This window comes from Xiphias gladius, chromosome 24 (genome assembly GCF_016859285.1).
Source record: "Xiphias gladius isolate SHS-SW01 ecotype Sanya breed wild chromosome 24, ASM1685928v1, whole genome shotgun sequence".
In the NCBI taxonomy this organism is placed as follows: Eukaryota; Metazoa; Chordata; class Actinopteri; order Istiophoriformes; family Xiphiidae; genus Xiphias; species Xiphias gladius.
In genome coordinates, this window is record NC_053423.1 from 16,984,199 (window position 1) to 17,012,193 (window position 27,995).

The 27,995-nt window shown below is 42.9% G+C and overlaps 1 protein-coding gene across 2 annotated transcripts in view; it reads right to left on the minus strand.

Annotated features, from left to right (window-relative positions):
* Positions 1-14: 14 nt before the first annotated feature.
* ash1l (ash1 (absent, small, or homeotic)-like (Drosophila)) overlaps positions 15-27,995 on the minus strand; it is a 33,734-nt gene continuing 5,753 nt past the window's right edge. Inside the window, exons 4-27 of one of the 2 annotated variants that reach the window (XM_040121295.1) lie at positions 23,452-27,895; positions 19,962-20,628; positions 19,618-19,791; positions 19,376-19,470; positions 18,803-18,876; positions 18,582-18,627; positions 16,679-16,787; positions 16,270-16,476; positions 15,928-16,074; positions 13,414-13,522; positions 13,135-13,284; positions 12,562-12,629; positions 11,899-12,065; positions 11,544-11,696; positions 10,480-10,534; positions 9,867-9,999; positions 8,028-8,303; positions 7,478-7,564; positions 7,271-7,361; positions 6,348-6,486; positions 6,035-6,207; positions 5,442-5,608; positions 4,370-4,829; positions 15-2,818 (exon numbers count right to left, since the gene is read on the minus strand). In XM_040121295.1, the coding sequence (XP_039977229.1) occupies positions 2,727-2,818; positions 4,370-4,829; positions 5,442-5,608; positions 6,035-6,207; positions 6,348-6,486; positions 7,271-7,361; positions 7,478-7,564; positions 8,028-8,303; positions 9,867-9,999; positions 10,480-10,534; positions 11,544-11,696; positions 11,899-12,065; positions 12,562-12,629; positions 13,135-13,284; positions 13,414-13,522; positions 15,928-16,074; positions 16,270-16,476; positions 16,679-16,787; positions 18,582-18,627; positions 18,803-18,876; positions 19,376-19,470; positions 19,618-19,791; positions 19,962-20,628; positions 23,452-27,895 (8,283 nt within the window). In that variant the 3' untranslated portion in view covers positions 15-2,726. Of the gene's footprint in view, positions 2,819-4,342; positions 4,830-5,441; positions 5,609-6,034; positions 6,208-6,347; positions 6,487-7,270; positions 7,362-7,477; positions 7,565-8,027; positions 8,304-9,866; positions 10,000-10,479; positions 10,535-11,543; positions 11,697-11,898; positions 12,066-12,561; positions 12,630-13,134; positions 13,285-13,413; positions 13,523-15,927; positions 16,075-16,269; positions 16,477-16,678; positions 16,788-18,581; positions 18,628-18,802; positions 18,877-19,375; positions 19,471-19,617; positions 19,792-19,961; positions 20,629-23,451; positions 27,896-27,995 lie in introns of both variants that reach the window. The other variant, XM_040121294.1, reaches the window with a different exon arrangement.

The following is a 27,995-nucleotide window of genomic DNA, read 5'->3' on the forward strand; positions in this document are numbered from 1 at the left end:
AACAAAAAAAAAAAACAAATATAAAACAAAAAGTAAAAACCAACAGCATTTTTCATGACTTAAGAATCATAATTACAAACTTTTAACGAGTGGAAGAAGTTTTTTTTTTGACAAACTGTACACATCACAAAATGTCCGCCAGTCTGCCATTTACAATGCTTGCATCTTATTTTGTGATTGTCTAAAAAGAACTAAACGAATCACACAAAACACACAAATACAAGTACAAGCATCATACAATGACTGCTATCACAAAACGGAACCATTTCCTATTTGAAAGAAAAACCAAAATAATAACATGATATTGGGCTGACAGCTTTACTTTTGTTTCTGTCACCATTTAAAAATATCATAACATTTTTATGTTGGTTTGTTTTTTTAGTGTTCAACACTTTGCAGCAAAAAACAAGGAGTACATTTCTCCTTAAAAGTAATATTATTAACAATATTCAGTGACAAAGGTGTCGTTGCTGAGTCACTGTCATGTCCCAATGCCTTCTGTGCCTGTTTGACATTCTTCTCGCTCATGCAGTACATAGATGAATTTCATTTATAGGCAACAAATACTCAGCTTAAGTTTTTACGTCGTCAGGACAGTTACGGTGAGATTTTCTGGACATTAAAAAAATCATTTTCCTCCGAGCTTAAGTGTCTTCATTATAGTAATACAAACGGAAGAAATTATAATATTATCATTATTATAATAATCATAATACATTTAGGGCTGAGTCCTGTACAGTACAATAATAAACAAAATCCATTTTCAAGATATTGCTTTTGGAGACACTCCTCAATGTAAAGTGTATATATTTACATAACTTGGCACTGTACAGCTTCCCGTTCCCTCTCTCCCTCCGTCAGTGTCTCATTCTCGTCACGTCTCTGTCAGTTTACCGCACTGGGACATTGCAGGCTGTCCCTTTTTAGCAGAGGCATTTGGGGAAAAAAAAAAAAGAAATCTCATCAAATATCACAATTTCCTTTAAAACATTCTCCATGGCAACCAGGAACATAGTCTAAAGACAAAAAAAGATCCTAAGTCCCTTCCCCTCCCAATATACAGTATACACCGCCCCACCCGTCTCACAGATTATAAGAAAATATGACCATCACGATACATTTCATGTTAAGTATTGTTTTCCATAGTTTTCTTAAAACTGTTAATTGCCATCGAGCCCTTCATTTTTTTTTTCATTTTTTTTTTTAAAAAGGTATATCTTCAAGAAATCTGGCAGAGTACAGACACACAATAAGTGTGTACGCACGCACACACTCACACGCAAGGCAGTCGGAGAGCACGGCTGTCTAAGGCGTTACAGTTAAAGCCAGTGTCCCCGGCACGCCTGATTTAGTTAAGCTGGTGAATCATGTTACTTCAAAAAAGAGGGGCGAAGCTGAATGCCTCACAAGAAAATAAAAAATTAAAACCTCAACAAGACACTTTGACTGACAAAAGCGCACGCTCAATCTTCCCTCCCCTCCTGTTACTCTAAAAACAAACACACCCCCGGCCTCTTCTGTTCCTAAATGAGTTACTACAGTATAACAGGGAAAAGATAATAAACTTTTTAACTCACTTTTTTTTTTCAGACTGCATCATCCAATACTGTGAGAGTGTTAGTGTGTTTTCATTATAGATACATTACACAGAGCTTCACAATATCCATGGTACCAAAAGTGCAGTTCACCACCCTTGTTCTCTGTCTCATGAGCAGCATCTGAGCACACCGCTCAACTTACATTTCGACTATCCCATTTTCCCCCCACGGTCCTGGCTCTGATCTTCTCTCATCATTACATTTTGTCATTGCAGCTAGGTCCCACTAGGGGGAACATTTCTCCAGCATTAACATCCCCAATAAGGGTCTGTGTCCACAGGCAGCTGTTTTTGCACTGGAAGCACCCATGACCTCATCTGCAAAGTGCTTGTCTCATGCTCTCATTGTTGCTAGGTTACAAAAAACGTCTTCCAGCACTTCTACATCCTTTCAGTGTTAGAATGTAAATAACTGGGTTGTCAGTGACAGCCAGGATCAGTTTCTCCTCCGCCATAGTTGACAGTTTTGATATCGTAAGTCCCACACCCTTCTTGATTTTGATTGGTTGGTGAGAGAGAAGTGAGATTGACGAGCGTGGCGGTCTTCCAAATGTGGAACTATTTTTCAACCGAAAGTGCTGTGAGCACAGCAGAAAAAAAAGCTGTATGCTGAGGGTGTTTTTGCTCCGAGGACGTTGAGCGCTGTCTGTGGACACATGCCCTGACTGGAAGGACTAGCCATCCCTCCCTCGATCCACCCCTATTCAGTACCACTTGTTTCATTTCTGATGCTTGCTAGTGGATTCCATCTACCCATGTCTGTAATGTTCAATGCATCTAACTGCATGGGTTATTTCTCCTATGTTCATTTTTTTTTTTTTTTAAATCAGGTTTTGCATCATACTACTTAAATAAGCAAGAAGTCTGGGTCAGCTTTCTCTTCATGCTCCTTGAGAACTCTTGAAAAGCTGAAATTGCCATGGAGTCAGTGCTTCCAAACCCCCTCCTTCCTCTCAGAGTTGAGATGACAGTCTTGGAAGAGGTAAACTGGAAGAGGCCCCCAGGGACGCATTGTGGTCCTTAATGGTCAGATAACCAACAATGCTCATTTCCCCGCTTGCGTTCTCGCCATTTTTTGCCCCTTGCTCACAAAGTGGAAGGCAGTGTGCTTGACAGGCACGTAGCAATGTTATTTCCTCCCCACGAAATCACCAAATCCGAGCGTTCGTCGCCTTAGTCGCCGCCCTGCACCCTCCTCCAAGAGGTAAGTGACATCTATGGCTGTTGGAAGAACACAAGAGACAGAGGGGGGATTAGTAGCTTGGATACAAACAGCTGAAACACAGAGTGTTATATCAAGGCAATGAAAAAGGTGTCTCTGTTATTTCTGCTGCTTTAAGATTCAAAGTGCTCAAAAAGCCTGTCAGTGTCGGTAACCTCCTTCCTAACAGCAAACCTAGGAAACTGTGTCCAAAAATTGTTTTTAACTCTCTTAAATCAGACTTTTAAGAGGTGTTTTCAAGTGTCATTTTGGGCAGGCTGGTCTGCAAATTCTATTTCCTTTGGAAGACAGACTCCATGCCATTCCAGGTTTTACAATACAACAGGAACAACTGTTGCAACAGTTCATCCACAAATAAAGAGCCAAATGGTTTCTTAATCTGCTCCTTTGCAATGCTTTGTCAGCAAACACTTCCTCAGCACTTCCTGCAGCTGCTTTATGCTGGAAGACACGGCATAGTGGTGCCTTTGGTAGGATTTTACTTTGAAGCAGCTGCAGGCGTGGCGTTTAAATGATAAGGCTAGTGATATACATTCACTGTGGGAATTGTTGGGTTTCGCTCTATAAATATACTAAGGTCTTAAACTTACTTTGCAAAGTGCCTTGAGATAATGTCTGTTATGATTTGGCACTATATAGATAAAACTGAGTTGAATTGAATTGATATTCTATATCTTTGATACTGTCTACAAAATACATGAAAAGACCAGGAGCAACTGTTCTGATCCTTTTGGCACTAAGCTCTAAGGTCCACTGGTTCCTGCTTAAGATGTAATTCTGTAAAAAGTTAATTTAAAAAAACAAACAAACAAACAAAAAAAACACTCCATACTTTTGTGGGAACAGTTGTTTTTTTTACTTAAACAGGAGTAAACAGTCCATTTGCTATTTTCAGTGGTGGATTAATACAATCTGGAGCTCTAGTTTTTGGCAGTAGGATGTATGTGGGATTGACTCAAAATAAATGGTGCTTATGTTAATCGTAATAAAAGAAAATGTCACTCAGTGCAATAGTGTGGCTCATTGATGTGTCTGGATAAGCTGTATCAGGCTTTGGCTACAGAGGCAACAACTCATTAGGATCAATTCATTGTTGATTTTGGTCTTTAATACAGCATATCACTGGATTTATCGTTTGAACACAGATAAACCACAGAGTTGGTGTTAAAAGTTGACCTAGATTAAGATACTTTTTGTTAATACTGTCAGCATATAAAAAACAACAGACTGAAACTATGCATGGGAGGAAGGGGATTTGGGAAACAGCAGCAGACATGAAAACTGAGGTTCCCATCTAAATAAAGGCTAAAAGGAGTGTAACGTAAAAATGACAGCAAAATCTGAGCTGCAGATTTTGCTTCCTGTTCATCCCCCATTCCATTTAATGGAAAGTTTCTTGCATCAACTTCAAACTTACCCACTCAGAAAAGGATGGTATATAAAATGTACTATCCAACATGTTTAAAATTATGTGTCACAGCAAGTGATCTGAAACTTTAACCCTCATTTATTTGTTGACCTACCCCCCTGCTTTGTTCCCGGTCCCTCACCATTCTTGCTGGGAGTTCTGTGCAGCAGATCCAGCAGAATTTTATTGAGCCGTTCCCTCTGGGCCTCCCTCCTGCCTAGCGCTGGGTGGTGTAACGGCGAGGATGCTGAGGAGGACGGGAGTTCAAGCATCTCTCCTATCCTCTCGGTGGAACCCTCTTCTAGCTCCTTGCGCTCCTCGGCCTCCTGCCCTTCCTCTTCCTCCTCCTCCTCATCTTCATCCTCATCTCCCTCCCCTTCGCGCTCTGCTCCTCGGGGCTTCGCTGAAAGGAGGTCAGGGTCCTCTGGAGCCATGTCCATGTCGTCCTCCACTCCTCTCCCGTCTTCCACCTCGGGTAGGAAGTCCTCACCTCGGTCGCAGGAAGAGCCATCGTCCTCGCAGCCTCCAGTTCCTTTGGGACGTTCACTCTTCCAGGCTGATCGGCCCCCATTCCTCTTGTAGTTGTCAGGAACATAGTGAGGCTGCATAAATGTCAAAATCAGATCTGGCTCAAATAGAATTTACAAATACTTTTAATGGTTTTATCAGATAGTGAAAATTTGTAAACAAACAAAATCAGTGCAACACGGTTTAGAAACCACAGAGAAGTTTTGGAAAGTCACCTTTAATTTAAGTTTCCTGACACAGACCTGAACTAATTTAATGCAGCTTTGCAGTGTAAAAGAGCTGCTGCAAGTATTTAGTTAAAGTTGCGTGGGATGCTATCATCTCTGCTCAAGTCTGCTATTACAATTTAAATTGGTTATAAGTATCCAACAAATAACAAATATATGTTGTCAACATGCCAACACCAGTGAGAAAACCGTTTTTTGGATGTTGTTCTTTGCAAGCCCTTACTATGTGGTTTGGATCTGTAGCAATAAGACGGCACGTTTTTTCTCTGGTTTGCCCCACCTTCACCTGTGCTTGTCCTGCAGGCGGCCTAAACACTGCTAGCAAGATGGGGTGCACAGGTAAAATGTGCCCTGGGAGATAATATTATCTCCACTCTATAAATTTCTTTCAGTGTTTAGAAATCAGTAATAGATTGTAGTGCATCGGCCCCACCGTGTCAGGACCCCCGTCACTCTTACCGAGAAGTCTCTTTTGGGCGTGAGCCGCTTGGGGAAATGGTTGAAGGCATATGGCTTTGTGCAGACTGGGTAGCGGTTACGATGGATCTTGTAGAACAGGTGAGCCGACTTGTCCAAGCGGTAATCACAGATGTATACATCCTGCTCTTTCACACCCTTCGGCCGTCCTGTATGAAGACAAGCATTTTGGATTAGCCAGGACCTGCTGGAATTTATGTTGTTATGAAATCAAATGCCTTTATATTTGTTCTGTTGGATGTTGGTGAAAGCCTGTATACATTGAGAGCTTAGCCATAATGGGATTGTTAACCTTCACTTATCTGCACTGTCCTGCTTCTTATTCATATTTAAACACATTCACACCTGGGACCGGACAAGCAGATCTGTAGTTTTTTATATTCAGCCAGTGAGGACCTTCGCTCAAGCAACAGAGGAACCTCAGCAGTAGTTGTTGAAAGAATTGCTCATTCAAAAAAAAAAAGGAAGGAATAAATAAAATAAAATAAAATAAAATAAAATAAAATAAAATAATCGTAATTGATGTAGTGACTCAAACCAGCATATGAGGGTTTGTGTGTGTGTTTTTCCCTCACCCTTGCAGTAAGTGTAGAGATCGAGGACACAGCAGGTTCCCACCACTGCCTCTAGGGGGATGATCTCATAGAGCGGCATGCGGAATAACTCATTCTGGTAGAACCGCCGTGATGGAGAATGATGTGTCTCATGAGGACGGAAGTAGTGGTGGCCAAAGGCAAACCTCTCACCCCTTTAGAGTTTGATTGGATAGGGCCAGCATATTACACACTGTGACACAACTTAATGAACAACAATCAGAGGCAATTACAACTTTACCTATAACTTTTCTCACTACCTGATATCTTCAGTACATCATCCTGTTGAACTTACTTTTCATTCTTCCAGAGTTTCTCGATTCGGAAGATGTCGAGTTTATCTCGGTTGATGTGAGACAGGAGACGGTAAGACTGTCTGACAGGCTGGCCCTCAGGTGTGCGTCTGCTGTCTCTCATCAGATACACACAGTCGCCTGCACATAACACACATATAACACACACACACACACACACACACACACACACACACACACACACACACACACACACACACACACACACACACACACACACACACACACACACACACACACACACACACACACACACACACAGGTTACTTGTCTGCAATGGTAAATCTGACAAGAAATTGACTGCTTAACACCAAAGTTAACAGACATATAGAGTGTAACATCTTAGTTCAGTAACACAAATTTTGGAAAGTCAAAACGTTTAAAAGCAACACCATCGTATAGCAAAGATAGTTTTGCATTACATTCACTTCAGCACGAGGATACACTAAATGGACTTCCTTTTTTTCATGAAAATTTGAGGTTTATCAGGGAGTAGCTAAAAAAAAAAACTCTAGCCATAGAAATAATATAATTCCATTGACTTAAACATAAAAAAAACATATCTTAAGGATTAAATTAACGCCAGACTGAAAATCAATATGTCTGAAGTCTCTGGTTGAACGTTTCAAGCCAGTTTCATCTCCGACCACATCCAGCATCCCTGACGGGTGTGGTCGGGTGTGGTCAGAGGTGTGCCCTGTTGCACCTATAACCACATCATAGTGATGTCAGGTTGTCCTGGGGTATACTTGTGCATCACTGCAGCAAGGTCAGAAGTTAAACTGCTTGAGGTCAACAAAGACAAGATTTTCAAGGGGCTGTCAAACTGCTCTAAACGTACAGAGACCAAAACTTTTCCAAGCATTTGTGAGGTCATGACTGTGGGTTTCTATTGTTTCTATACCTTGATGTAGCAGCAGGTCATCTCTGAGGAGGCAGATGTAGTAGACTGAGCCAGCCTGGGCGTAGCTGGGCTGTGGTATCATGGGAACTTCCTGTAGTGACAACAACACATGTAAGTGAGATGAGAAGAGGTTGGTGACACATTTGGCCCAGAAACGGAAAACATCAAGTTTAGTATTCATGGCTGTTTTCAGCAGGACAGATGTACCCTGTCTATAGGCCGAGGGTCACACTGCTCACACAGGTAGTGCTCCACCTCGGTCTCCAGCCGCATACAGTCAAAGTGCTGCCACACCTAGAATGACAAAGAATACTGAATCACATTAAAGCAAAAAATGGGTAGCTGACTCAATTACATCCCAGCTGTTGTTGACTGTGACTCACTCTTAAAAGAGCTAACACTCCAATGTTCTGTATTACCAACAAGAAAAAATACATTTGTATCAATCTCCACAGAGCTAGTGATTCAAAACTGTGTTTGCTCCATCAATATATATAACAATCCTTGTTTTCTTTATCTAAAAAGAACAGAAAACATACACAAAAGACTGCCTGCACACTGTCCTTTGGAAAATCTCCTTGACAAAGTCAAGGTGAAGTGTCCAACTTAGGTGAAGTCTCGAGAGAAATGCACTCATTAAAACAGGTGGAACCTATCACATAGTAAGACAAATAGAAATGATGGAAAATGCAAGGAAAAATATCGATTTTTCACCGGCTTTTTTTCAGTTGAATGTGTTTGACGCCTTGCTTCTTACCATACACTTTTCACACTGGATCATCAGGCCTTCATCCTTGTACATGCCACAGATGCAACGGATGACGTCGTCATCCTTGTCATGGGACCCTGGCCCTCCTCCCCCATGGTGGTGGTGGCCGTGGTCCCGCTCCAGGGAATCCGAGCTGTCGGCTTCGCTGGCAGTCTCGCCCACTATCTCATCAATCTGGACAGCAGCTTCATGACGAGCGCTGTAGTAGGCTTTCCGCAACCGACACACGTCCCTGCCTACCGATGACTTCCTGCCGTAATATTTCTGGTGGGAAAACAAGACAGTGATAAAACAATAAATTTACTTGAAATCATCTTTGTGAATCTGTTTCTACCAGTGTGTTATGAAGCATGGCATAATGACAAGACCTCACAAACAGCAGAAAGAGACAACATAAATCATATCTAAGGAAGAAGAATACACATTTGACTGCAGAATTACACCCTCAGGCAAGACTTAAAGGTGATCTGCCTGTGGAGCTACAGACGATTTGCTCCAGAACAAAGGTCATTGACACACAGATGCGTTCAAAACTGCCTCTGCTGCAGCCAAAATTTCCCAGACAAAGCAACGCCCTGCAGCTCTCAATTCAACAATAAACCACATTCCCCTAACACTTTTTTCAGTCTGCCAAAAAGGGCCTTGGGACCAAAGGGTGAATCTAATTTAGACTACCACTTTAAACTTCTCCAACTGGAAGGGTAATCTCCTCTGAGAGGTTTCAAGTGGCACTTGGTTAAACTGCTACGCTATCCAGATGTAAATCAAAAGGGCCTGCAATGTGCGCACACAGGATCAGGCGTCGTGAAGTTATATTCCGTTCGGGAGGTTTTTGTATGTAGGAGGAGAGAAGAAGCAACAACTGAGTGGGAGGATAAATGTTTGGAACTGCACATTAACATCTTAAATTATGATTGTGATGAGGCTTTTTGATATTGATCGGGCTCTAAGAATCTGGGATCATACTCGGGAGTTAATAATGAGGAAAAACTGGATTCTGCACTAGCCTTAGTCTTGATGCAATCAACAACCTTGTCTTTCTATTGATTGTTGGCATAAATAGATAGATCTAAAACACTGATTGAGCATCTATTTTGCAAATAAGATATTTTTCAAATGATGGATGTAGATCCATCTGACTAATATAATGATGTTGGTACAAATTCATTGAAAATCAGAATCCGACCTAGTAGTTGGTTTATCCTTTATCACCAGCTAATAGTTTCTACAGCAGGGATTTTCCCAGCTGACCAAGAACCTCTTGAAGTACTTGGGATCTAAACTTGTGTTTTGACCAGAGGAACCAGGGACTAAATTTTGCTCCTGCACAACAGCTCCGGGTGTACAAAACATCCTTGCTGTGAAGGGAGTACTCTGTGATGGTTCAGGAACTATCAAGACTATGCTCACGAGGCTTAATATCGCTGATTGGTCAGACACAGACACCGCAGCAAATACGTGTGTCACTTCACAAAACAATGAAGCACTGGGTGCAAGTGGTATTGATATAAGGACGAGGGGTGGACATTTGTCGTTGCTGTTTACTAAGGCTGAAGAGCAAAAGAAAGAGAAAGAGAGTAAGTGTGCAAACAAGCTGATAGCAGAGAGAGAGAGAGAGAGAGAGAGAGAGAGAGAGAAAGCAGTAAATGATAGAACAAAGTAAAAGTTAAGGAGAAATAAAATTTGTCTAAAACACTCTTTTTCTGCCAGTAACGTGCTGATCCGCTGACAGAACTATTAAATTATGTACAAATACAGACCGAAATGCTCTTTCTAAAGTTCTCATTGTAAACAGCGAGGGATTATTAATGGTTAACACCTGCCTACCTCAGCGTTGCGGAACACTTTGAGCATGTCTGTGTCAAACGCTTCAACAGTCTTGTAGTGGCCGGTGAGGATTTGCTTCTCGATGGTGCTCAGATCCAGAGGGTCGGACACCTTCTCATAGTACTGGCTGTTCCTGATGGCACACAAAAACAGCAGGGTTAGTCTCTGCAAATCTGGTTTGTCAACACACACACGCACATGCGCACGCACGCACACACGCACACACACACACACACACGCACACACACACACACAAACATTCGATTAAAATAAACATATCTGAGTATCAGCAAAACCAACAATAGACTCCATGAGTCTACAGATATTAGGAGCAGCCAAGTGGAACTCAAACCCCTGACAATGACGGTTTTAGTCCTATGCAGCAAAAAAAAAAAAATTAAATTAACGAGTTGTTATTGTTTTGACACAAAGTGATTACTATCAATATTGGACAAGCATCAAAGCACAGGCTGTCACAGCTCAAACGCGTGGCGAAAGATAAACTGTTACACTATGTTGGTGCTGTACACTGATTGACCAGATAACACTGTAACTCAGGAAAACAGTAAAACATTATGAATGAACCAGTCGACACGCGGGTTTGCACGCTTACCTCTTCCGCGATGGAAGGTTCACCAGCGGAGCAGCAAGTGTCTGGCCAGCCGAATCTGAGGTAAGGCAAAAGAATAACATTCTTGTCATCATTTTTTTCCAATTATAGAGTCGTATCAATCACTGAATATTAGATGTTAGCATAGAGGCACTGACAGCTGTGTTTTACAGGCCTGATCAGACCTCTGTTCAGCCTAGAGGTCAGATTAATAGGATATTTAATAGGTAGGCAGGTAGGGTACACGTGCAGCACAATTAACTTTTAGGAACAATAACCTAATCAACCACTAAAGACAAAAGACACACATATGGGTCACAAATTAATATGCTGCACTACAGTGATTAAAACCAACAATAACTGAATTATTGGTAGGCAATTAATACAACAAAATTACATTTTCAGTTTTAGGCATTTTTGCCAACGCAGTTACAATGATCACCTTAAGGTTCCAAGCTTTGACACTAGGCAAAAATAATATACAAATCATACGTATCAAACAAACCAAAATGCCTACATTCATGACTATTATACGCCTTTAGAGTCTGAGTATTTGTGGTGGTGCCAATAAATGTGAGAGTGCAGATTCTGACTGAACAACCTGTGCAGAGCTTTATAATATGTTTTGACCAAATTTTGGTAGATTACCAAAACGCATCACTCCGTATCAATTTTACAAACTATATGATGTAATATTTTTTCAGCTGCTAGTGTTTTTTACATGAATATTACAGTATTTAAAACTACACTGTGTGAATGTATAATTAGACACCCAACGTCCTGTCCTTCCATTATGTTAGAATTAAAACCAGCTTCCCTGTGTGGCACCTGGTTGTGATGATCACCACTTGTTTCAAAGTAAGAGAAATCTCTTGTTCTGGGAGTTGTATGACTGTTGAGTGTGCGTGCGGGTTTGTGCATGCCAGCCATCAAGTGAAGGATATGAAACAAACATGAAACTTCATACTGGGCAAAAGAAAAAACATGCCCAGCTGTGAATTTCTTTGGTTGTCTATGCATGCACCAGTGTAGGTACGGACTGTATATTTCTCCACCAAGAAACTAACCCTTGTAGCTGGTGATCATGTCACAAATTTCCTTGAAGATGTGTGCAAGGCGAGCAGTGCGCGTGACTTCTGTGTTTTCCTCAGCAGCTGCGAGTCTCCGTGTACGAACTGACCGAGACGTCTGCAGGGCCGAGAACTGCGTCAGGAACACATCTGGAAACCAGGAATGAACATTTTTCTTCATTTCAGATCACAAACATTTCAGTTACACGTTCAGCATGTTGTGTTGAAATGCTTATAACTAAGCATTTCAACTGTAGCCACGAAAAGAGTTTTTTCCCCCACAACTTCACGTTTTTATTGTGTTCTCAAACTGCTATCACATTCTCTTCACACCTTTAACTTGTACGCTCACCTGACTTAATGTTGCCATCGTCACGGATGACTCCTCCCCAGCGTGTATATATTGACAGGCTGCTGGCATCCCTCTCTCTCTCACCCTCTCTCTTCAGCAGCTCCTGTTTCTCCCTCATCTTCTCCCAGTTCCTCAGGAGAAACACTCGGTGCTTCAGCACAAAGTTTCTGGTGAGTGGTGAGTGAGGGGGAGAGGATAGGAGTTTGACGACAGCTTGTGTGTGTGCGCCAACATCAACTCACACTTCATATGTCAAATGTAGTTTGCTCTCTGATGAAATTCTTCTTATAAATTGGAAATCTTAAATATCAACATTCCTTTAAGGAAGTACTGAGATTTAGAGCAAAAATTGTAAAAAATGCAGACTGGTATTGGCCAATACATTTGAGGAGGGGTTAATCTATTCCATCCCAGTACATCTGAGTTAGGGATTTCAGTGTGTTAATTTTTACAAGGTTAAGAGGAAAGGAATGCAGTACAGAGCGTGATCATGATCACATGTACAAAACATGCTACATCAATCATCAGCAATCTGTTAGAGTTCTGTTTCTCGTATGTGTTGCTTGTGTGTTAGTTTGTGTGTGTGTGTGTGCGTTAGTTTGTGTGTGTGTGTGTGTGTGTGTGTGCGTTAGTTTGTGTGTGCGTGTGTGTACACGTGTGTACCTCTCTCTGTTGGACATGGGCTTCATGAGATGAGGGTAAAACTTGTTGCTGTCACTCGACTCTTCCTCCTGAAGATCGAAGACAGTTGTATTGAAACATGCAAAGATCTTAATGGGAAACACCCTTTGCTTATAAAAAGAGCATGTTCCTGCTGTTTTCTTTTACAACTTCTTCTAAAAATTCATAATTAAACCAACAATGTATATTACTGAAAGCCTATATTTAAAATATACCATGATATAAATTTTAGGTCATGCAATTCAGGCCTAATTCAAAAGTATACCCTTTAAGGTATTCTGAGTTACTTTTTTAGATACCTTGTAGGCTACTACAAGTACCTTTGAGACATAGACACATTCATGCCCTACATAGACACTGCACCTGTTATTTAACAAGACAATGCCAACGCTTTTATCAACCAGCAACAACAAAAGAATAAGCTTTATTTTTCACTCAAAGAAATTTCGCTATAAAAGGTTGCTTTTCTATTACAAAAGTACTATACAATCTCAACTACAAGTAAACTGATACCAACACAAGTTCTCAGTATTTTTATGTACATTCATCACTCACTCGTTTTTTGAGCTGGTGTTTGGACTTCCTCTTCTCCTTAAGTCGACCCAGCCGCCGAGTCCCTCCCGTTTTCCCAGGCAGGCCATTAATACGCTGGCTTTTCCCACCAATGATCCCCCGGCAGCTCTCAGAGCCACACTTGCACACTTGCTATAGAGTAGAAAAAAAGAAAGTGGGAAAAGAAGAAAAAAAAAAAAAAGGCAATGAGTTGTAGTAAGCTAGATTGAAGCTCTGAACAAAGTGTTATTCCATGAAGAGGTCAAATCGTTGGTGCTTCACCTGTTCTTCTGTGTTGAACGAATGGAAGTTGTAGTCATAGGTGAGCTCGGTGCCGTTGCTGATGTCCTTGAGAGCAAAGAGACCAATTCTGTACACCCCATTCACAGACCTAAGAGAGGAGTCACAGAGAAGTGGAATGAGTAAATGCTGAATTTATGTGACTAATTTGTTTAAAAAAAAAAAAAAAAATTAATTAATCAACACAATAAAGTACTCTGTATAAGGCAATTTGAAGAAATTTTAAGACATATTTTTACTCCCCTTCAGGCAGTGCTGCAAAAGGCCAAGTATTTTGACATGTCAGGAGGCTATTGGGTCTTACAGTCACTTTTAAGAATAGTAGTTCAATTAATAAAAGTTCATATAAAAACTTATTTATTTGATATACTCTAACTGGAAATTTTACCAACCAACAAGAATCGCTCCTCCTAACAAGTTAAACTCATTATGCAACAGGCACCAGAACACATGCTAGTTCAGCTCAGAACAAACTTGTGGGAAAATTTTGTCATTTTTGGGTTAGGCTTTCTGGTCAACAGTAAAAGACTAAGAGAGCAAAACGTCTGCTGTAAGGCTAGTGCACGTTTTAGACTGTTTACTGTGTATCCATGGGTTCAATCCTGAGCTGGGGATCGGAAGTCATACACTGCCTGTCTGAAACGGATTAGAGAGCCTCGTATAAAAGGGGGATAAGTAAGTTACATCCTCTCCATGAAGTCAGGTTCTAATGTTCCTGTCTTGACTTCAAACTTAATGTTTAAATATTGATCTGAGAAAAAAAATTAAAGGTATTTTAAAATTGGAACAAAAAGAGAGAAGGACCGTCCCGGTTTTCATTTGCTCAATTTGGCAACTGCTCAACACTGTGTAATCCCTATTTTTCTCCTTTACAAATGAAGCAGTGCTCCAGCTTTTCGCCATTCTTCTAAGAATAAAGCACCCTATTCTGTTTGCCAGCCAGCTGATAATTTATACCTTCTATAGGGGTAAAAAGCTGGTTCAGCGCATTGTCTTCAGGCACTACAGCTGTATCTAAGGCCCGGCTGCATGTGATCTCTCTTCTGTGACTAGATGGATGACTCGTCAGGCTTTGTGCTGAAAATCCTCCAACCTTGTGGAGTCTTTTATTTCAGCCCAGCCTCTCTAAATTACACACACACATGGACTCAAACGCATACACAGACCAGTTCCCTAGATTATGAGCTGGTCTATTCTGGAGGGCAGAGGGTACAGTTTCATAGTGGACTCTCTCAAGGTCATTAGCTGTGCACAATCAAATCCTCTGAGGATTTGACACATTGTGCAGATTCAGCATACACAGGCAAACCACAACTAAAGAAAAACCAAGCAGGTTTCACTTATTAAAGTCAGGCAACGGTTCAGCCAGGTCTCCAATTGCAGTGGATTTAGCCATGCTGTGAGAACAATCCCTCAGGAAACCGGTGAATTGTTTTGGCGTGGTGCAAGGCCTTTAAGCCATTTAGGTCTCTGAACATTGGCAGAGTGTGACTGAGGTGATCTCATCAGATTACCACCACACAATCACGTTAATAAGGTTGGGGTTTCCAGGCATAGGTTGCTCATTTACACCTGCTACATGTGTCCCTTCTAGAGATCGAATAAGATACCCAAACTAGGACAACACAGTATTTCCTAACATTCACCATGACTAATTATCCTAGGTTAAAGTGGTTCAACTGTATAGCTGTAATAAAACCACACAAAAGCCAAAAAAACATCTAAGGGAATCTAACCAATACCAACAAGGCCACATTTACATTCATTAAAGTACACTGACACTAAGATGCACTATGACTTGTGGCTACTTCATAGTGTAACCTCCAATCTCTTAAAACATGGGTGAGGTGCCAAAAATGAAATAGGTGTGGCAGAACATTTTGTGGCTTGAATGGGCCACTGTGGTACTTTCACTACAGTCAGTTTGCCTCTTCATAGAGAGAATAAGAAATTACCCATCTCACCCCAATCATCAGGCACACGAACGGATAGAAATTAAGGGAAACTATTTAGGTGATGGGCTAGTCTATTTTCCAGGTCATTAACCTTAAGTGACAAAAGCATTGAGAAAACAAAATACTGAATTATCAAGCTGAATTATTACCTTTTTCGAATCAGATTCTCCCTCTCTCCTCTCACAACAATCCAGCAAAAGTCGCAGCTTCCCTTGTTTAACACGTCTGTCTCTTTAATTTACGCTGTGACTCCTGATGTACCTGACAGTCGTTAAATGGTAAACCCTACTCTTATAGTACTCCTAATGGAAGTTAATATTACCATTTACATATTGCGAATAAACGCAGTATGCTTCCTTGTTATCAGTCAAACAAATGCAGTTTACACCAGGTCTGACTCAATTATCCATTAGTAACAACTTGTCGCAAGTGCTCATGCTTGTGTCTGAAAAGGCTTAGACAAATCGGGGTTTTGGAAAGAACCCAAAAGCGCCATAAAGACATTAGTAGAGAACTGGTTTAAAGCTGCCATGACACCCACCACTTCTGCATCTCACAGTTAGGTTCACAGCTGTGGTTTATGAAGCGTGCCTCATTGCCCATTCGGTAGCTGTCAATCACCATGCCGCTATCCAGGTTCAGACAGTAGTGGCCACTGTGTGAGAAATACTGCTCCATCATACGGCTCCTAAAAAGTGGTAGGGAAGAAGAAGTGGAAGATTAAAAGAGATGTCCTCATCCAATCTATTCTAAATAAGTCCTACACTGAGGAAGTGAAACAGGCAGAAAGACAGACAAAGGAAATGCCAAATCTTCTGACATCCACATACTTTTTAGGGCATGTCTACCATTCAACAAGAATATCTTGCATTATACATCTCACCTGAACTCCTGTTCGCTAACCACCTCTCCCAAGTACTCGATGATAAACTGTCCAGAGCGGAGAGGTTCCTTGGTGCGGATGCCCCAGCCCTTGCCCTCAGCACGGAATCGCTCCAGACACTGTACCCACTCATGTCTCTGGATGTGTTGGTTGTCACAATGATCACCACATGGACAGGTGCTGGGAGAGCACTCAGCAAAGCTCATCCTGGGAAAAAAAAAAGGCAATTGAAAAAAATGTAAAAGTCTTTTTTCCTGATGCCATATTTACCCTCTCACCCTCTACCCTCTGTTTCATAACTAAACAAATAAATTTCCAGCAACATTCCTGAAAAAACATGACTAAATCTGAGTGCTGATTTTTGGAACACATTAGATTGATTCCTAAAATGACTGTGATGTGTCTTTACCTATTCAGACAATCATCCAGGCAACCTTTTTCAGTCGAGCCATCAGGAGGCCTACAGTTGCATGTAGTTGTTTCATAACCAGAGAGAGGCTTCACATCCACATAGACATCTGTGACACAAACAGGAGATTACTGTTTCACAATTAAAGTTATTGACGCTCTCATGAAGTGTGGCCAGGAGCATTAGGTATTTTTAGTTCCTGTTTTGCAAACAACGCATACAGTCCTGGTTGAAATTATTGGTACCCCTGAATTTTATGTACAGAATTTAGAACATCTTTAGAAATAAATTCAAATTAACCTGTTTTGCATAATTAAATTATTTTAATAAAATGCGAAAGGTTGAACAAAAAATAAATAAATAAAAAATAAATAAAACTTGCATAATAGTGAAATAATACAAACACAAAATGTACTCAATACACAATCATTGGCACCCTTCACTAATATTTGGTTGCAGAACCTTTGGCAACCATGACAGCCTCTAAACGTTTCTTGTAGGCATCTAGATGCTTCTTGCACCTGTCTGCTGGTAGTTTCTGACACTCTTCCATTGCTATGCTTACAAGTTATTTTAAGTTGGAAGGAGTCCTTTTTGCAATGGCAGATTTCAGCTCTCTCCAAAGATTTTCAAAGGGATTTAAGTCAGGACTCATTGCTGGCCAGTCCATCTTTTCCTTTTCAACCAGTCTTTTGTGCTGATGGATTTGTGCTTTGGGTTGTTGTCCTGCTGAAAGACCAAAGATCTTCGCCTCAAACCAAGTTTTCTGACACTGGGTAACACATTTCGCTCTAAAATGCCTTGGAAATTTCCAGATTTCATCATTCCTTTGATACATTCAATACCTCCATTACCAGAGGAAGCAGAGCAGCCCCACAGCATGATATAAGCTCCACTGTGTTTTACTGTATGTAGGGTGATCTTTTCCTTATGGGCTTCATTTCCTAGCCTATAAACAAACTAATGCACTGCATTCCCAAAGAGCTCTACTTTGGTTTCATCTGTCCACAGAACATTATCCCAGAAAGACTCTGGCTTATTAAGGAAGGTTTTTGCAAACATTAGTCTTGCCATTTTCTGCCTCTCTTTCAATAGTGGTATCCTCCTTGGCCTTCGCCCAACTTATTTGGTTTAGTGTGCGGCGTATGGTACAAGCTGAAACTGCCATTCCAGATTGCTCCAGGTCAGCCTGAAGCTCTTGAGATGTCTTGCGTGATGTTTTTTCCACAATCCGCATCAACCTTTGCAGACTTCTCTGATTGGGTTTCTTCTTAGCATCACGTGCTGGAAGTGTCTTAACAGTTTTATGACTGAAACTTCTTGACAGCATTACAAACTATTGAAAAAGTGATTTCAAGATCTTTGGCGATTGCCACGTAGCCTTTGGAAGTATAGTGTTTTTTGTTATTAGCATTTCTGATCCTCTCAGACAGCTCTCTTGTCTTCCCCATTGTGAAAGAGAAACTGTTTTCATGTGAACACTGAAAATTAAGCACAGGTGAATCTTATTTGTTTTCTATTTTGTTTGAGGAACTAATTTAAATTAATCAAAAGGATGTTAATAATTGTGTCAAGCGTACATTTTATATTTGTATTTTTTTTATTTCACTACATGAAAGCATTTGTTGTTGTTGTTGTTTGGTAACTTTGGACATTTTATTAAATATTCCGATCATACAAAATTAATTAATTTAAATTTACCTCTGAAGATATTCTAAATTCTGTACTAAAATTCAGGGTTGCCAATAATTTCAACCAGGACTGTATAACTAATAACAAAGACAACAACAGTCAAAGCAACCAAGGCCACCATAGAGGCAAATATCCCTGAGAAATGGTAACGATGCTGATCAGGCTTAAATTACATTTTGACAAGATCGTTGGAACAAAGCCAGATACTCACTTGATCTGATCTTTTTATAAAGGGGGACATCAGGCCTCTTATAAAGCTGAAACACAAAAACAGAATAATGACCACTAATTGGTTTCATTACAGAAAAAAAAGAATAATAATAATAATTTATCTGGGCCACCCCTGGGGCTCTAACTTTTGAAACTACCCATCAGTCTATCACACTGAGCATGGAAAAACCTTAAATACAATTGCTAAATGTGATTTATCACCTGATCGTGTTTCCACAGCCATAAGATGTCGTAAGGCAACTGGAAATCAATACGCTTCTGTCTCAGGTACTTCCCTGAAAAAACAAAGCACAGGAAATTTGGAGAGACAAAACAAACTGAAACACAAGAGAAGAATCAAGTAATTTTTGACAACATACATACATCAGAGTTATATTCACAAACTATGTAAATGACAAGTTCGATCTCCTCGTGAACGTTTTTTTAAATCTTGTCATGGCTGAAAATATACGCCTGTGGTAACTGAAAAAGAAGTGCTCTGTTACTGCAAACAGGTTTACTGAGTTTTGTGTGTATTTTGATGAGTAATCCCAGCAGCCCTAAAAATCTGGACCATGGACTGAAGTAAAAAATGAAAAAAAAACAAAAAAAGTTTTTGTGGGTTTTACTCAACAAAGTTAATTCAGCTAACTGAGAAGTTCAGCTTTCTGTCCTGAGGTCCTGTCCTGACACATGAGTTTTAAAAGACTATCTATCAATAATTACATGCTCAAATCATCCTGTCTTCAAAAAATACGAGGTGCAGTGTAAAAAGTGATACAATTTGAGACTCACCAACATGTATAGGAGCAGGAAACAGTCCATACTCATGTTCCCCAGGTATGTATTCTAGCTTTTCTTTCTTTAGCTGCAAAAGCTGACTCCGGGGACTACAGGGTATTGAAAAACAGTAAAATTCAAAGAGAGATTCTAAGCCGTCCAGATAAACTGTATATGGTGTGCTTATATCTAAAACATAACATGAATGTCAAAGAGTTGTTTTCAGGTATTTTGTTTAAGATTTCTTTAGCACTCACTCTTCAGTCTTGTACACGTCAGAGTAAAGCCCCGCCTTCTGGAACTTCTTCTTTGGAGGTCTGGCTGCTCTCTTCTCCCGTTGGCTGGTTATGGGCATGGGTGGAGCCTGTTCCCTGGTGACAGTGCCTGGGCGTTCTGAGGAGCAGTGGCCATCTGGCTTGCTTTCCATTGAGCTAAAAATATAACCATGACTTGATTTCTAGTGACGACTAGACTTACTAAATGTTCCTATATATATATCAGCGCTGGATCCTAACTCAGTGTGAATCATTGTCTATGTCCCATAGCGGAGACTCTTAGGTATAACGGTTAACATGCAACAGTGTGGTGACAATTTGCTTACCCACGAAAGTGCTGGAGCTCCTCCTGAGTAAGCCAGCTTCTTCCTGTCCCAGTTCTGGACCTTGCCACCAGGTTGCCCAGGTTCTCCTCTCTTTCTGGTAGTTGCTCCTCAGTCTCTTCTACCTCCCCGTCCTCTTCTTCCTCCTCTTCTTCCTCATCCCCGTCTCTCTCCCAGTGCTTCCTCTTCTGGCCTTTTCTGCGCTGTCCCTGGACTACCGACTCAATAGCATCTGTCACGGTATCCCCCTCCCACCCCCTGACCCCTGCTGGCCGTTCTCCCCCTCTGTCCCTGTGCCTGCTCTGATTCAACTCAACGACAGGGGGTGGGGATGGTGGCGGGGAGGGTAACGGGTGTTTCCTGGGACGCCCAGGGCCCCTCTTCTTCACCACATTGTTTCCTGTACGAGCCTGTCTCTGCAGCTTCTTGGCGCGTAGGATTTTGTTGACGTGGTGTAGGCTGTGTTTGGATGGCTGTGCCCGATGGGAGTGGTGGGGCAGGGAGGAATCCAGGCAACAGTCCTGAGAGGGAGAGAGGCAGGAGGAGGAGGCAGAGCCGTGGGAGTGAAATAGAGAGGGTTGATGATGGTGCTGCTGCCGGTGGTGCAGGGATCCTTCAGGCCCTTCAGGGGTCGGGAGGGCAACACCTCTTGTCTGAATACCTGATGACCCTGGACGAAGACACAACAAATGAATGCTGCATATGTATCAAAGTGCACAGCACACATTCTTAGCATCTGTCAGTGGCATTAGGAAAGCTGAGACAGTCAACACTCAGGAAACGGTGTGGTACTGTCTAGTGACTGTCTCCACTATGTGACATAATGGGCAATGTGCCCCAAAAAGATACTGTTTGATAAAACAATAATAATAATCATAATAATAATAATTTCTTTTTTACTATTCATGCCCATCATTAATCTGAATGACAAAGTAGTCTATCACTGATGTTTATTAATTACAACTTTCAATTTGGAGTTGAGGCAAAGACATTAAAATGAAAAAAGGCACCACCAAGCCACCTTGAGTCAGCAGTAAGATTTGTTTGACGGAGCTTTACATCTCAACCAACAAGTACTTGTTGGTTGATATAACCTACCAGGCTGGCATTTTTAACAGGCATTCTTTTTTCATCTATTCACCGTCTCTTCATCGCTCCTTATTTTCTCTGACTCTCCTCATCACTTTCCATTTTCGAACATCTTTCTTCAAATCAGTCCTCCTTCCTCATTTACATTATTCTCAAACTCATATTTCCCCCTTGTCTTCCACTTTCTTCTTCCTATTTCCTATCCTTTTGCATTACAAGACTCTGCTTCTCTTTTCTCTCGATCTTTCCTTCCTCTTCCCTTGTGTTTTTTCTTCATTATTGTTCTCCTGTGCCTCATCATCTCGACTTTCTCACCCTCTCCCTCTGTCTTCCCCTTGGCTTATAATTTCCGCCAATTTTCCCCTTGGCTGAAATTAAAAAACCATTCTTCCCTCTATTCCTGTATTTCTACTGGTACATCACATCTCATACAGACTCCTGTCTTGTAAATATGTTGACCACCTATTCCTCCACATCTTCAAAGTTATATGACTCCACTCCATTTATTTTTCCATTCATTTATTTTTAATGTCGTCATACTCTAAATGCTCCGCTTTCAGTCAACAAAGAAAGAAGCGTTACTCCTAAACCCTACTCCTCATTCTTTCATTGTTTTTGCTGCTAATTAAGAAAATTTCCATGCAAATGTTTCAGTTTTAATGGAATTGGATTTTTAATGGAAATGCTACAAATTCAAAAGATTACTAAATATTGCAACCATGAAGAAAGAAGAAATGCATAAGGGCACCTTAAAAAGAATTAATAATTAAAAAGAATATTTTTTTATAGTAATACATCTATACTATACTAATTGTATTATTGGTCAACAATAAGTCTATCAACACCATTATTATCTTACAGACATAAGTCCAGGCTCAGTGAAAAAGGTTTGCCAATGTCTAGCGACCCACAAAGCCTAGCCACAGTGAGATCAGGGAGCCCACACCAGGTCAGTCACCAGGTTAGTGGTGACTGACCCCCCCACATCACTCTCTGCCCATCCTCTTCCATCAGTATGCATCAATCTACCTCCATCATTCCCACCTTGTCTTGTGTGCCAGCCCAGTCCCCACCTTTGGCCTCCCCTACCTTCATGATGCAGTATGTGACCACTGATTGACCCCGAGTCCTGAGCTCTAATCCAGGATTACCCCGTCTTGGTTTGAACTGCACCATACTGCCTCAAAAGGGACCTTACAGCATCCCTTCTCACTTACAGATATGCACATAAACATTAGGTATTACTCACATACCACTGCTCGAACACAGACACAAAAACACATCAGTCGTAGTCGGGGAGACATTCGGAGTCAGACTGATGAAGAAAGACCATTGCTGAGGCACTGTGTCTTACACTGGCAACGTTAGCTCAGCCAAGGTGCTGGGTGTAGGAAGGGTAGGACTAGGCCTCACACTATGGGGTTTTGAGGGAAATGTCTACTATATATAGCAAGTTAACAAAACACTCCACCCCTGCAGTAAGATGAGCCCTGGCAGAAATGCTATATCAACTGTGGTCACCCACACTCACAGTGGAGCCCGTTCAAGTCATTACGCATTTTTTTTTTTTTTTTTTTTTTGCCCAAGCCTGTAACCACTATTAAGAGCTATCAAATGTTCAACAGCATATGCACTCAGGGGAATCACTGTGTCTTTCAAACTGACTTTTTTTCACTAAAATAAGTTGCCTATACCACATAGTATTTTCTTTGTTCAGATGGAGGACAGCTGAGAGGGCTACAGAGACAGAACTGATCATTTTCCAGTGTTGTTTGATCCGACCACAAATGAGGAATGGATAGTTCCAGTGGTAACCACTACACAGTTTCTCAACACTATGAAGGATTTTCAAGAGACATACAGGGTTCACTGAGCAAACATGAGCAAGATTTGAGAGCCCACTTGCTCTGCCGTAGGGCAATGTCTGAAAGAGTTATTGCCCAAATACATAGTCCTGGAATCAGTGCTAGATCTAACTGATTCCACCCTGTGCCTGTTTCACCATAGCTGTGCCAAGCCACAAGGCTCATCAGACATAGGCCAATCATATTCAGCCACAGGATTCTTGATAAAACTACATCTGAACTATTTTTGGAAAATGAATTTGGTGCACAATTGACTCCAATAACCTTTCACAATGTCAAATTTAATTTGGGTCAAAAGATTTTCTGTGCTTAATCGCTCATCAAACTCAAAAGCTTATAGAGCTTCTTGAATGATGTGGGATTTAGTGTGGTTATATAATGTCCAAGAATAAATAAATGCAAAGAATTCCCTGCTGCTATTATTACTGGTTATTATACAGTCTTTATTTTAAACGAACTCTCAGCTGTTGTATGTATATCATGCTCATTTTAGGCAGTTTATTCATACAAATATTTTAACTCAACCAAATTGGACTTACCCAGCTCTCTCCTCTCTGCTGATGTTGAGCGGTCTTTCCTCATCGGCCTGTCCATGCGGGAAAAGCTGGAGCTCTCTGGGACTACCTCAGTCTTCCTGCCCCTGCTCCCCTTCAGCGTAGTGCGAGTGAGAGCAGAGGCAAAGAGATTTGTAAGGTTTGGAGAATCATGGGCTCCAGGCTCTACATCCTCCATGGGGGTGAGAGGCTCCTCATCCTCACTGTCTGAGCAGCCTGCATTGTCTTCAGCCCGTCCATCTGAGAAGGGACCCTGGCCAGGTGCTACATGACTCCGTGAAAGCTTAGAGTAGTCTGCCTCTGAGCTGCCCATCCTGAACCAGGATTCTACTGGGTGGTGGCCTTTTGAGCTGCTACCCAGCGCAAGCCTGGAGGGCCCTAGACAGGACATGGAGCTCTCTTTTCGCTTGTACCTTTCTGCAGATGAGGATGAGGAAGAAGAAGGGGAGTTGGCAGAAGTAGCAGATGCTTGCTTGCTGGAACTGGTGCTCGAGGTTTCTCGTCCAAAGCGGCATCGTTGTAAAGACTCTGCCATTCCCAAACTGCCAACACGCTCTCCTTTCCCTGATGCGCCACTGTCAGAAATCCCTGCATTAGCCCGGCTACCTGATCCACTTCTTGCTGCTTCCTCCCTGTCCTCCTCAGCACAGCGCTCTCTGTGTTTGTGTCTGTGTTTGTGTTTGTGATGCCAGTTGAAGGATAGCTCAGAGGACATGGGTGGGTACAGGACAGGGGACCTTCCTCCTCCCAGGAACTCCTGCCTAAGCAGCTTATGTTTTTTCTTGTGGAATTTGGAGGGGTTCAGCAGGAGATGTGAAGGGTGGTGATGATGCATGTAAGATGTGGGGGGAGGAGGGGGGAAAGAAGGTGAGTGGTGAGAGTGGTGGGATGGGGCTGTGTGGGGTGACTGGTGGTGTGGGTGGGGATACAGAGCACTAGCTGTAGGATAACCTCTATAATAGCCCAACCCCAGGGGCCCAGACGAGTAAGGAACACTGTAGGAGGGGTGGTAAAAGCCTCCACTGGAGAGTGGGAATCCAAGCCCAGGTACAAAGGGAACCTCAGACATGGACTCCCTGAGTTTGGGGGGCCGTCCCCGTTTCTTCTTCATGTCTGGTTTACGAACATAGTGCAGTGGGTCACAGGAGTATGCAGGATGGGAGTAAAAGCTGCCAAAGTTAACCCTGAAGATTGTAGGCAGGAGGTCCCTGTGGACATAATGATGTGGAGGAGGGCCACCTGTGCCTCCCATGCCACCACTGGCCCTGCTCCCCACTCCTGGCACTCTACTTGTTCCTGCTGCTATGCCTATTCCACTGCCGAGCCGGTGCCCTGTGGTACGGTGTGCTATCCGTATTTCACTCAGTCTCACCACAATCTCATCCAGCTCGGCAAGAAAGTCCGGGTCATGCCGACGGGAGCGCAGCTGCAGGTACTTCTTCTTGCGTTTCCTTTTCTGTCTCTTTAGCTTGTCATAGCCAGGGCACCCATGGCTGCGGCGTTTACACTTGTGCTTGTGTTTCTCCTTGTGTCCCATTAAGGAGGAGGCTGGGGCTGCTGGGTGAGGTCGCCGGGGATCAGGTGATGACCTTGCCCCATGGGGTGATGGAGAGGGTGAGGGATGTTCCATAAGCACAGTGGAGTGTCGCCGCCGGCCTCTGGAATTAAGGCCCACCCCTGGACCCATAGCTGAACCGATAACCCCTGGCATTAATAATCCACTGCCCATCCCGGGTGGCATCCCAATTCCACCCAAACCACCTGCCCCTCCAGCTTTCTCACCACGGTCAGAGGTGCTGTTATTGTCTGTTCCTATACCACTGTCACTGGGCACTGTCTCCTCACTGTGTGACTCACTGACTGGTGACGGAGTGGCTTCTTTTAGCTCACTGAGGGGGGCAGGGGAGGTAGGATGCAACGGCCTGGGAGGGGAAAGCTTATGATATTGGTAGTGCTGTCTGTAATGGTGGTGGTGATGATGGTATCCACGGCAAGATGACTTTTTCTGGGAAGCTGCTGTGGCCATAGATGATGAGGTCGAGCCCAGCCCTATGTTGCGAGGATTAGGAGCTGAAAAGGTTGGGGGAGGGAACGAGAATGAGTTGTGGCTATGATGGGAGTTAGAATAGTGAGCATGACCTGCAAAGTGCACTGAGCCTGGCTCCACAAAGCTGGCATCGCTGATGGGACTGTGGCCTCCACTAGACTGTGAGAGGGAAGGGGAAGGAAAGACCTCTGAAGAGGAGAGCTGGTGCTGTTGCTGGGACTGTGACTGATGGTGATGGAGAGGGGAAGTGGTGTTTGGTAATAGGAAGGGTTCTGGTGGTGGCGTTGTAGTTGTGGCATTAGTCACTGCTTTTGGTTTACGGCCTCTCCTCTTACCCATATATATTGTGCCCTTCTTACTGACATTAATTTGTGGCCCTAGCTTTCCCCCAAAAGAAGCAGCCAGGGAGGACAATGATTGGGTGGCAGCTTCCACGGAGCCAACCACGCCACTGGTAGTGCCTTTAGGGGTGTCCTCTGTTCTTGGGCCTAAAAGGATTTGACTAAGAATACGCTTCCGTTTCACGCTTTTCATCTTATTGATCTTGCCTATAATAGTCTTCATGATAAGCTGCCCATTTCCTTTGCTGCGGAACCGTTTGTCTCCCATATCTCCTGCCTCTGGAGCCAACGTAGGAGGCTGACCCTCCTGGGGTAGGGTAGGGGGAAGGCGCTTGGGACGTCCACGTTTTCTAGGCATAGGTTTAGGGGGGTTCAGGTCCACCTCTGGGTGAAGAACCGGTGGGTCCTGCTCTTCTTTAGACTTGAGTAAAGATGAAAAGACCTTGGAGGGGGCCAGCTTGTTAGGTGGGTGCCCATGTGTCGGGGCATCCAGCCTTGGCATTTTGGACTTTGGCCTTCCCCTTTTCTTAGGCTGGGGTGGGAAGAGCTGTGACACTGGACTTTGTGGCACATGATTTGGTTTGACCTTATTTGGGTTGGGAGGCCTGCCCACTGGTCTTTTAACCGGCGGCAACGGCATTTCCAAGCTTGAAGATAAAGGCATGGTGGTTTTGCTCTGGTCGAAGGGATTTTCCTGGCCTAATCTTTGACTCTGCGTCTTGTTCATAATACGGGTCCAGCGGGGTTTCCTTCCCCTGCGTTTTTTAAGGGGTTTGCTGTCCTGCTCTTCGGGAGAGTCTATGGATGAATCTGGAGAATCATCTCTAAGAGGTGTCTGTGGGCTTTCTTCACCATCTGGCTCTGGTGGAGAAGGGGCCCTTTGTCTAACAGGCTCAAGGGGACTGATAGTCCGACCAGGTCGGCTACTATCCCGATTGGGACTGCGCTTACTTGGACTAGAGCTCTTCCCCCTCTCAACTCGCAGTGACTGATTATTAGCTCCCTTGTCTTTCCCTTCTGGCTTTCCTGTTCCTGTTGGGGGAGGGCACTTGCTTAAGTCTCTGGGGCTGTCCCCGTCCTGCTCCCTCTCACTTGCACTGCTTTCCTCTGCCAGAGCAGGACTCTCACGTGCATGGTGTCCTTGTGAGGGAGAAGGGGAACCCAGGTGACTCACTGCACTCACTGTCCTCTGCTCAGCTGAGTTGGTGGAAGAGGATAAAATGGGACAAGATGGCAAAGATGTGACATGGGGTTGGCAGTGACCAGGACGTGACTGTGGCTTAGAAATGCTACTGTTGCTGTTGTCATTGTTGCTGTCCTTTGACATGGCTGACAGGCGGTTATTGCCATAGGTGAGTGCTGGGCTGCTGCTGCAACTACTGCTGTTGCTGCTGTTCATGTTGATGCTGTTGCTGATGTTGTTACCGTTGCTGCTACTTGCTTTCCCAGCCCCATCTGTGTCCTCCTTCCTCAGTGGTGTCAGGCTGGGTGAACTTTCCATAACGCTATCTTTGTTCCTAGAACCGTAGGGCCGACCTGGTGGTCGTGATACAGGAGGGGGTGGAGAAAGGTGGACCATTCTAGAGTATGTGTTCCTGTTGGCCATAGCCCTGTCTCGCTGCTTGGCTGTTGGGGCCATAAAGCCTGAGCTTGGGAGCGGAGGAGCGGGGTCAATCTTTGTGGTTTTGACCGGCTTTGGGGTCTTTGATGGTGGGCACGTCGCTATGAGTTGAGCTAACTTCTCAGTGACTGTGGGTGCTCCCCAGTTTTGGACAGCCTTGTCCTTGTCTCTCTGACTTTCAGTGCTGTAGGTGTATTGAGGTGGTTTAACACCTTCAAAGCTGGGTTCTTTTGATGCAGCTAGTGGTGGAGAAGGTGAGGATGTCCGGGGATTAAGTTGTTGAGACGGTGTTTTCTTCCCAGAGGAATGCGTTTTACTGTCTGGCGGAGGGCGGTGAAGGTTAAGGGGTCTCTCAGATGTGGTGACGCCTGCTTTTGTGTCTGGCTTTGTGTCAGACTTGCACTCCATCTTTGGTGGACCCTGCAAAAAAAAAAAAAAAAAAAAAGACAAGATGGTTAATGAAAATAGGTTGTAACTGATAAATAAGTATTACATTTAATAAATACAATGCCAAATTTCT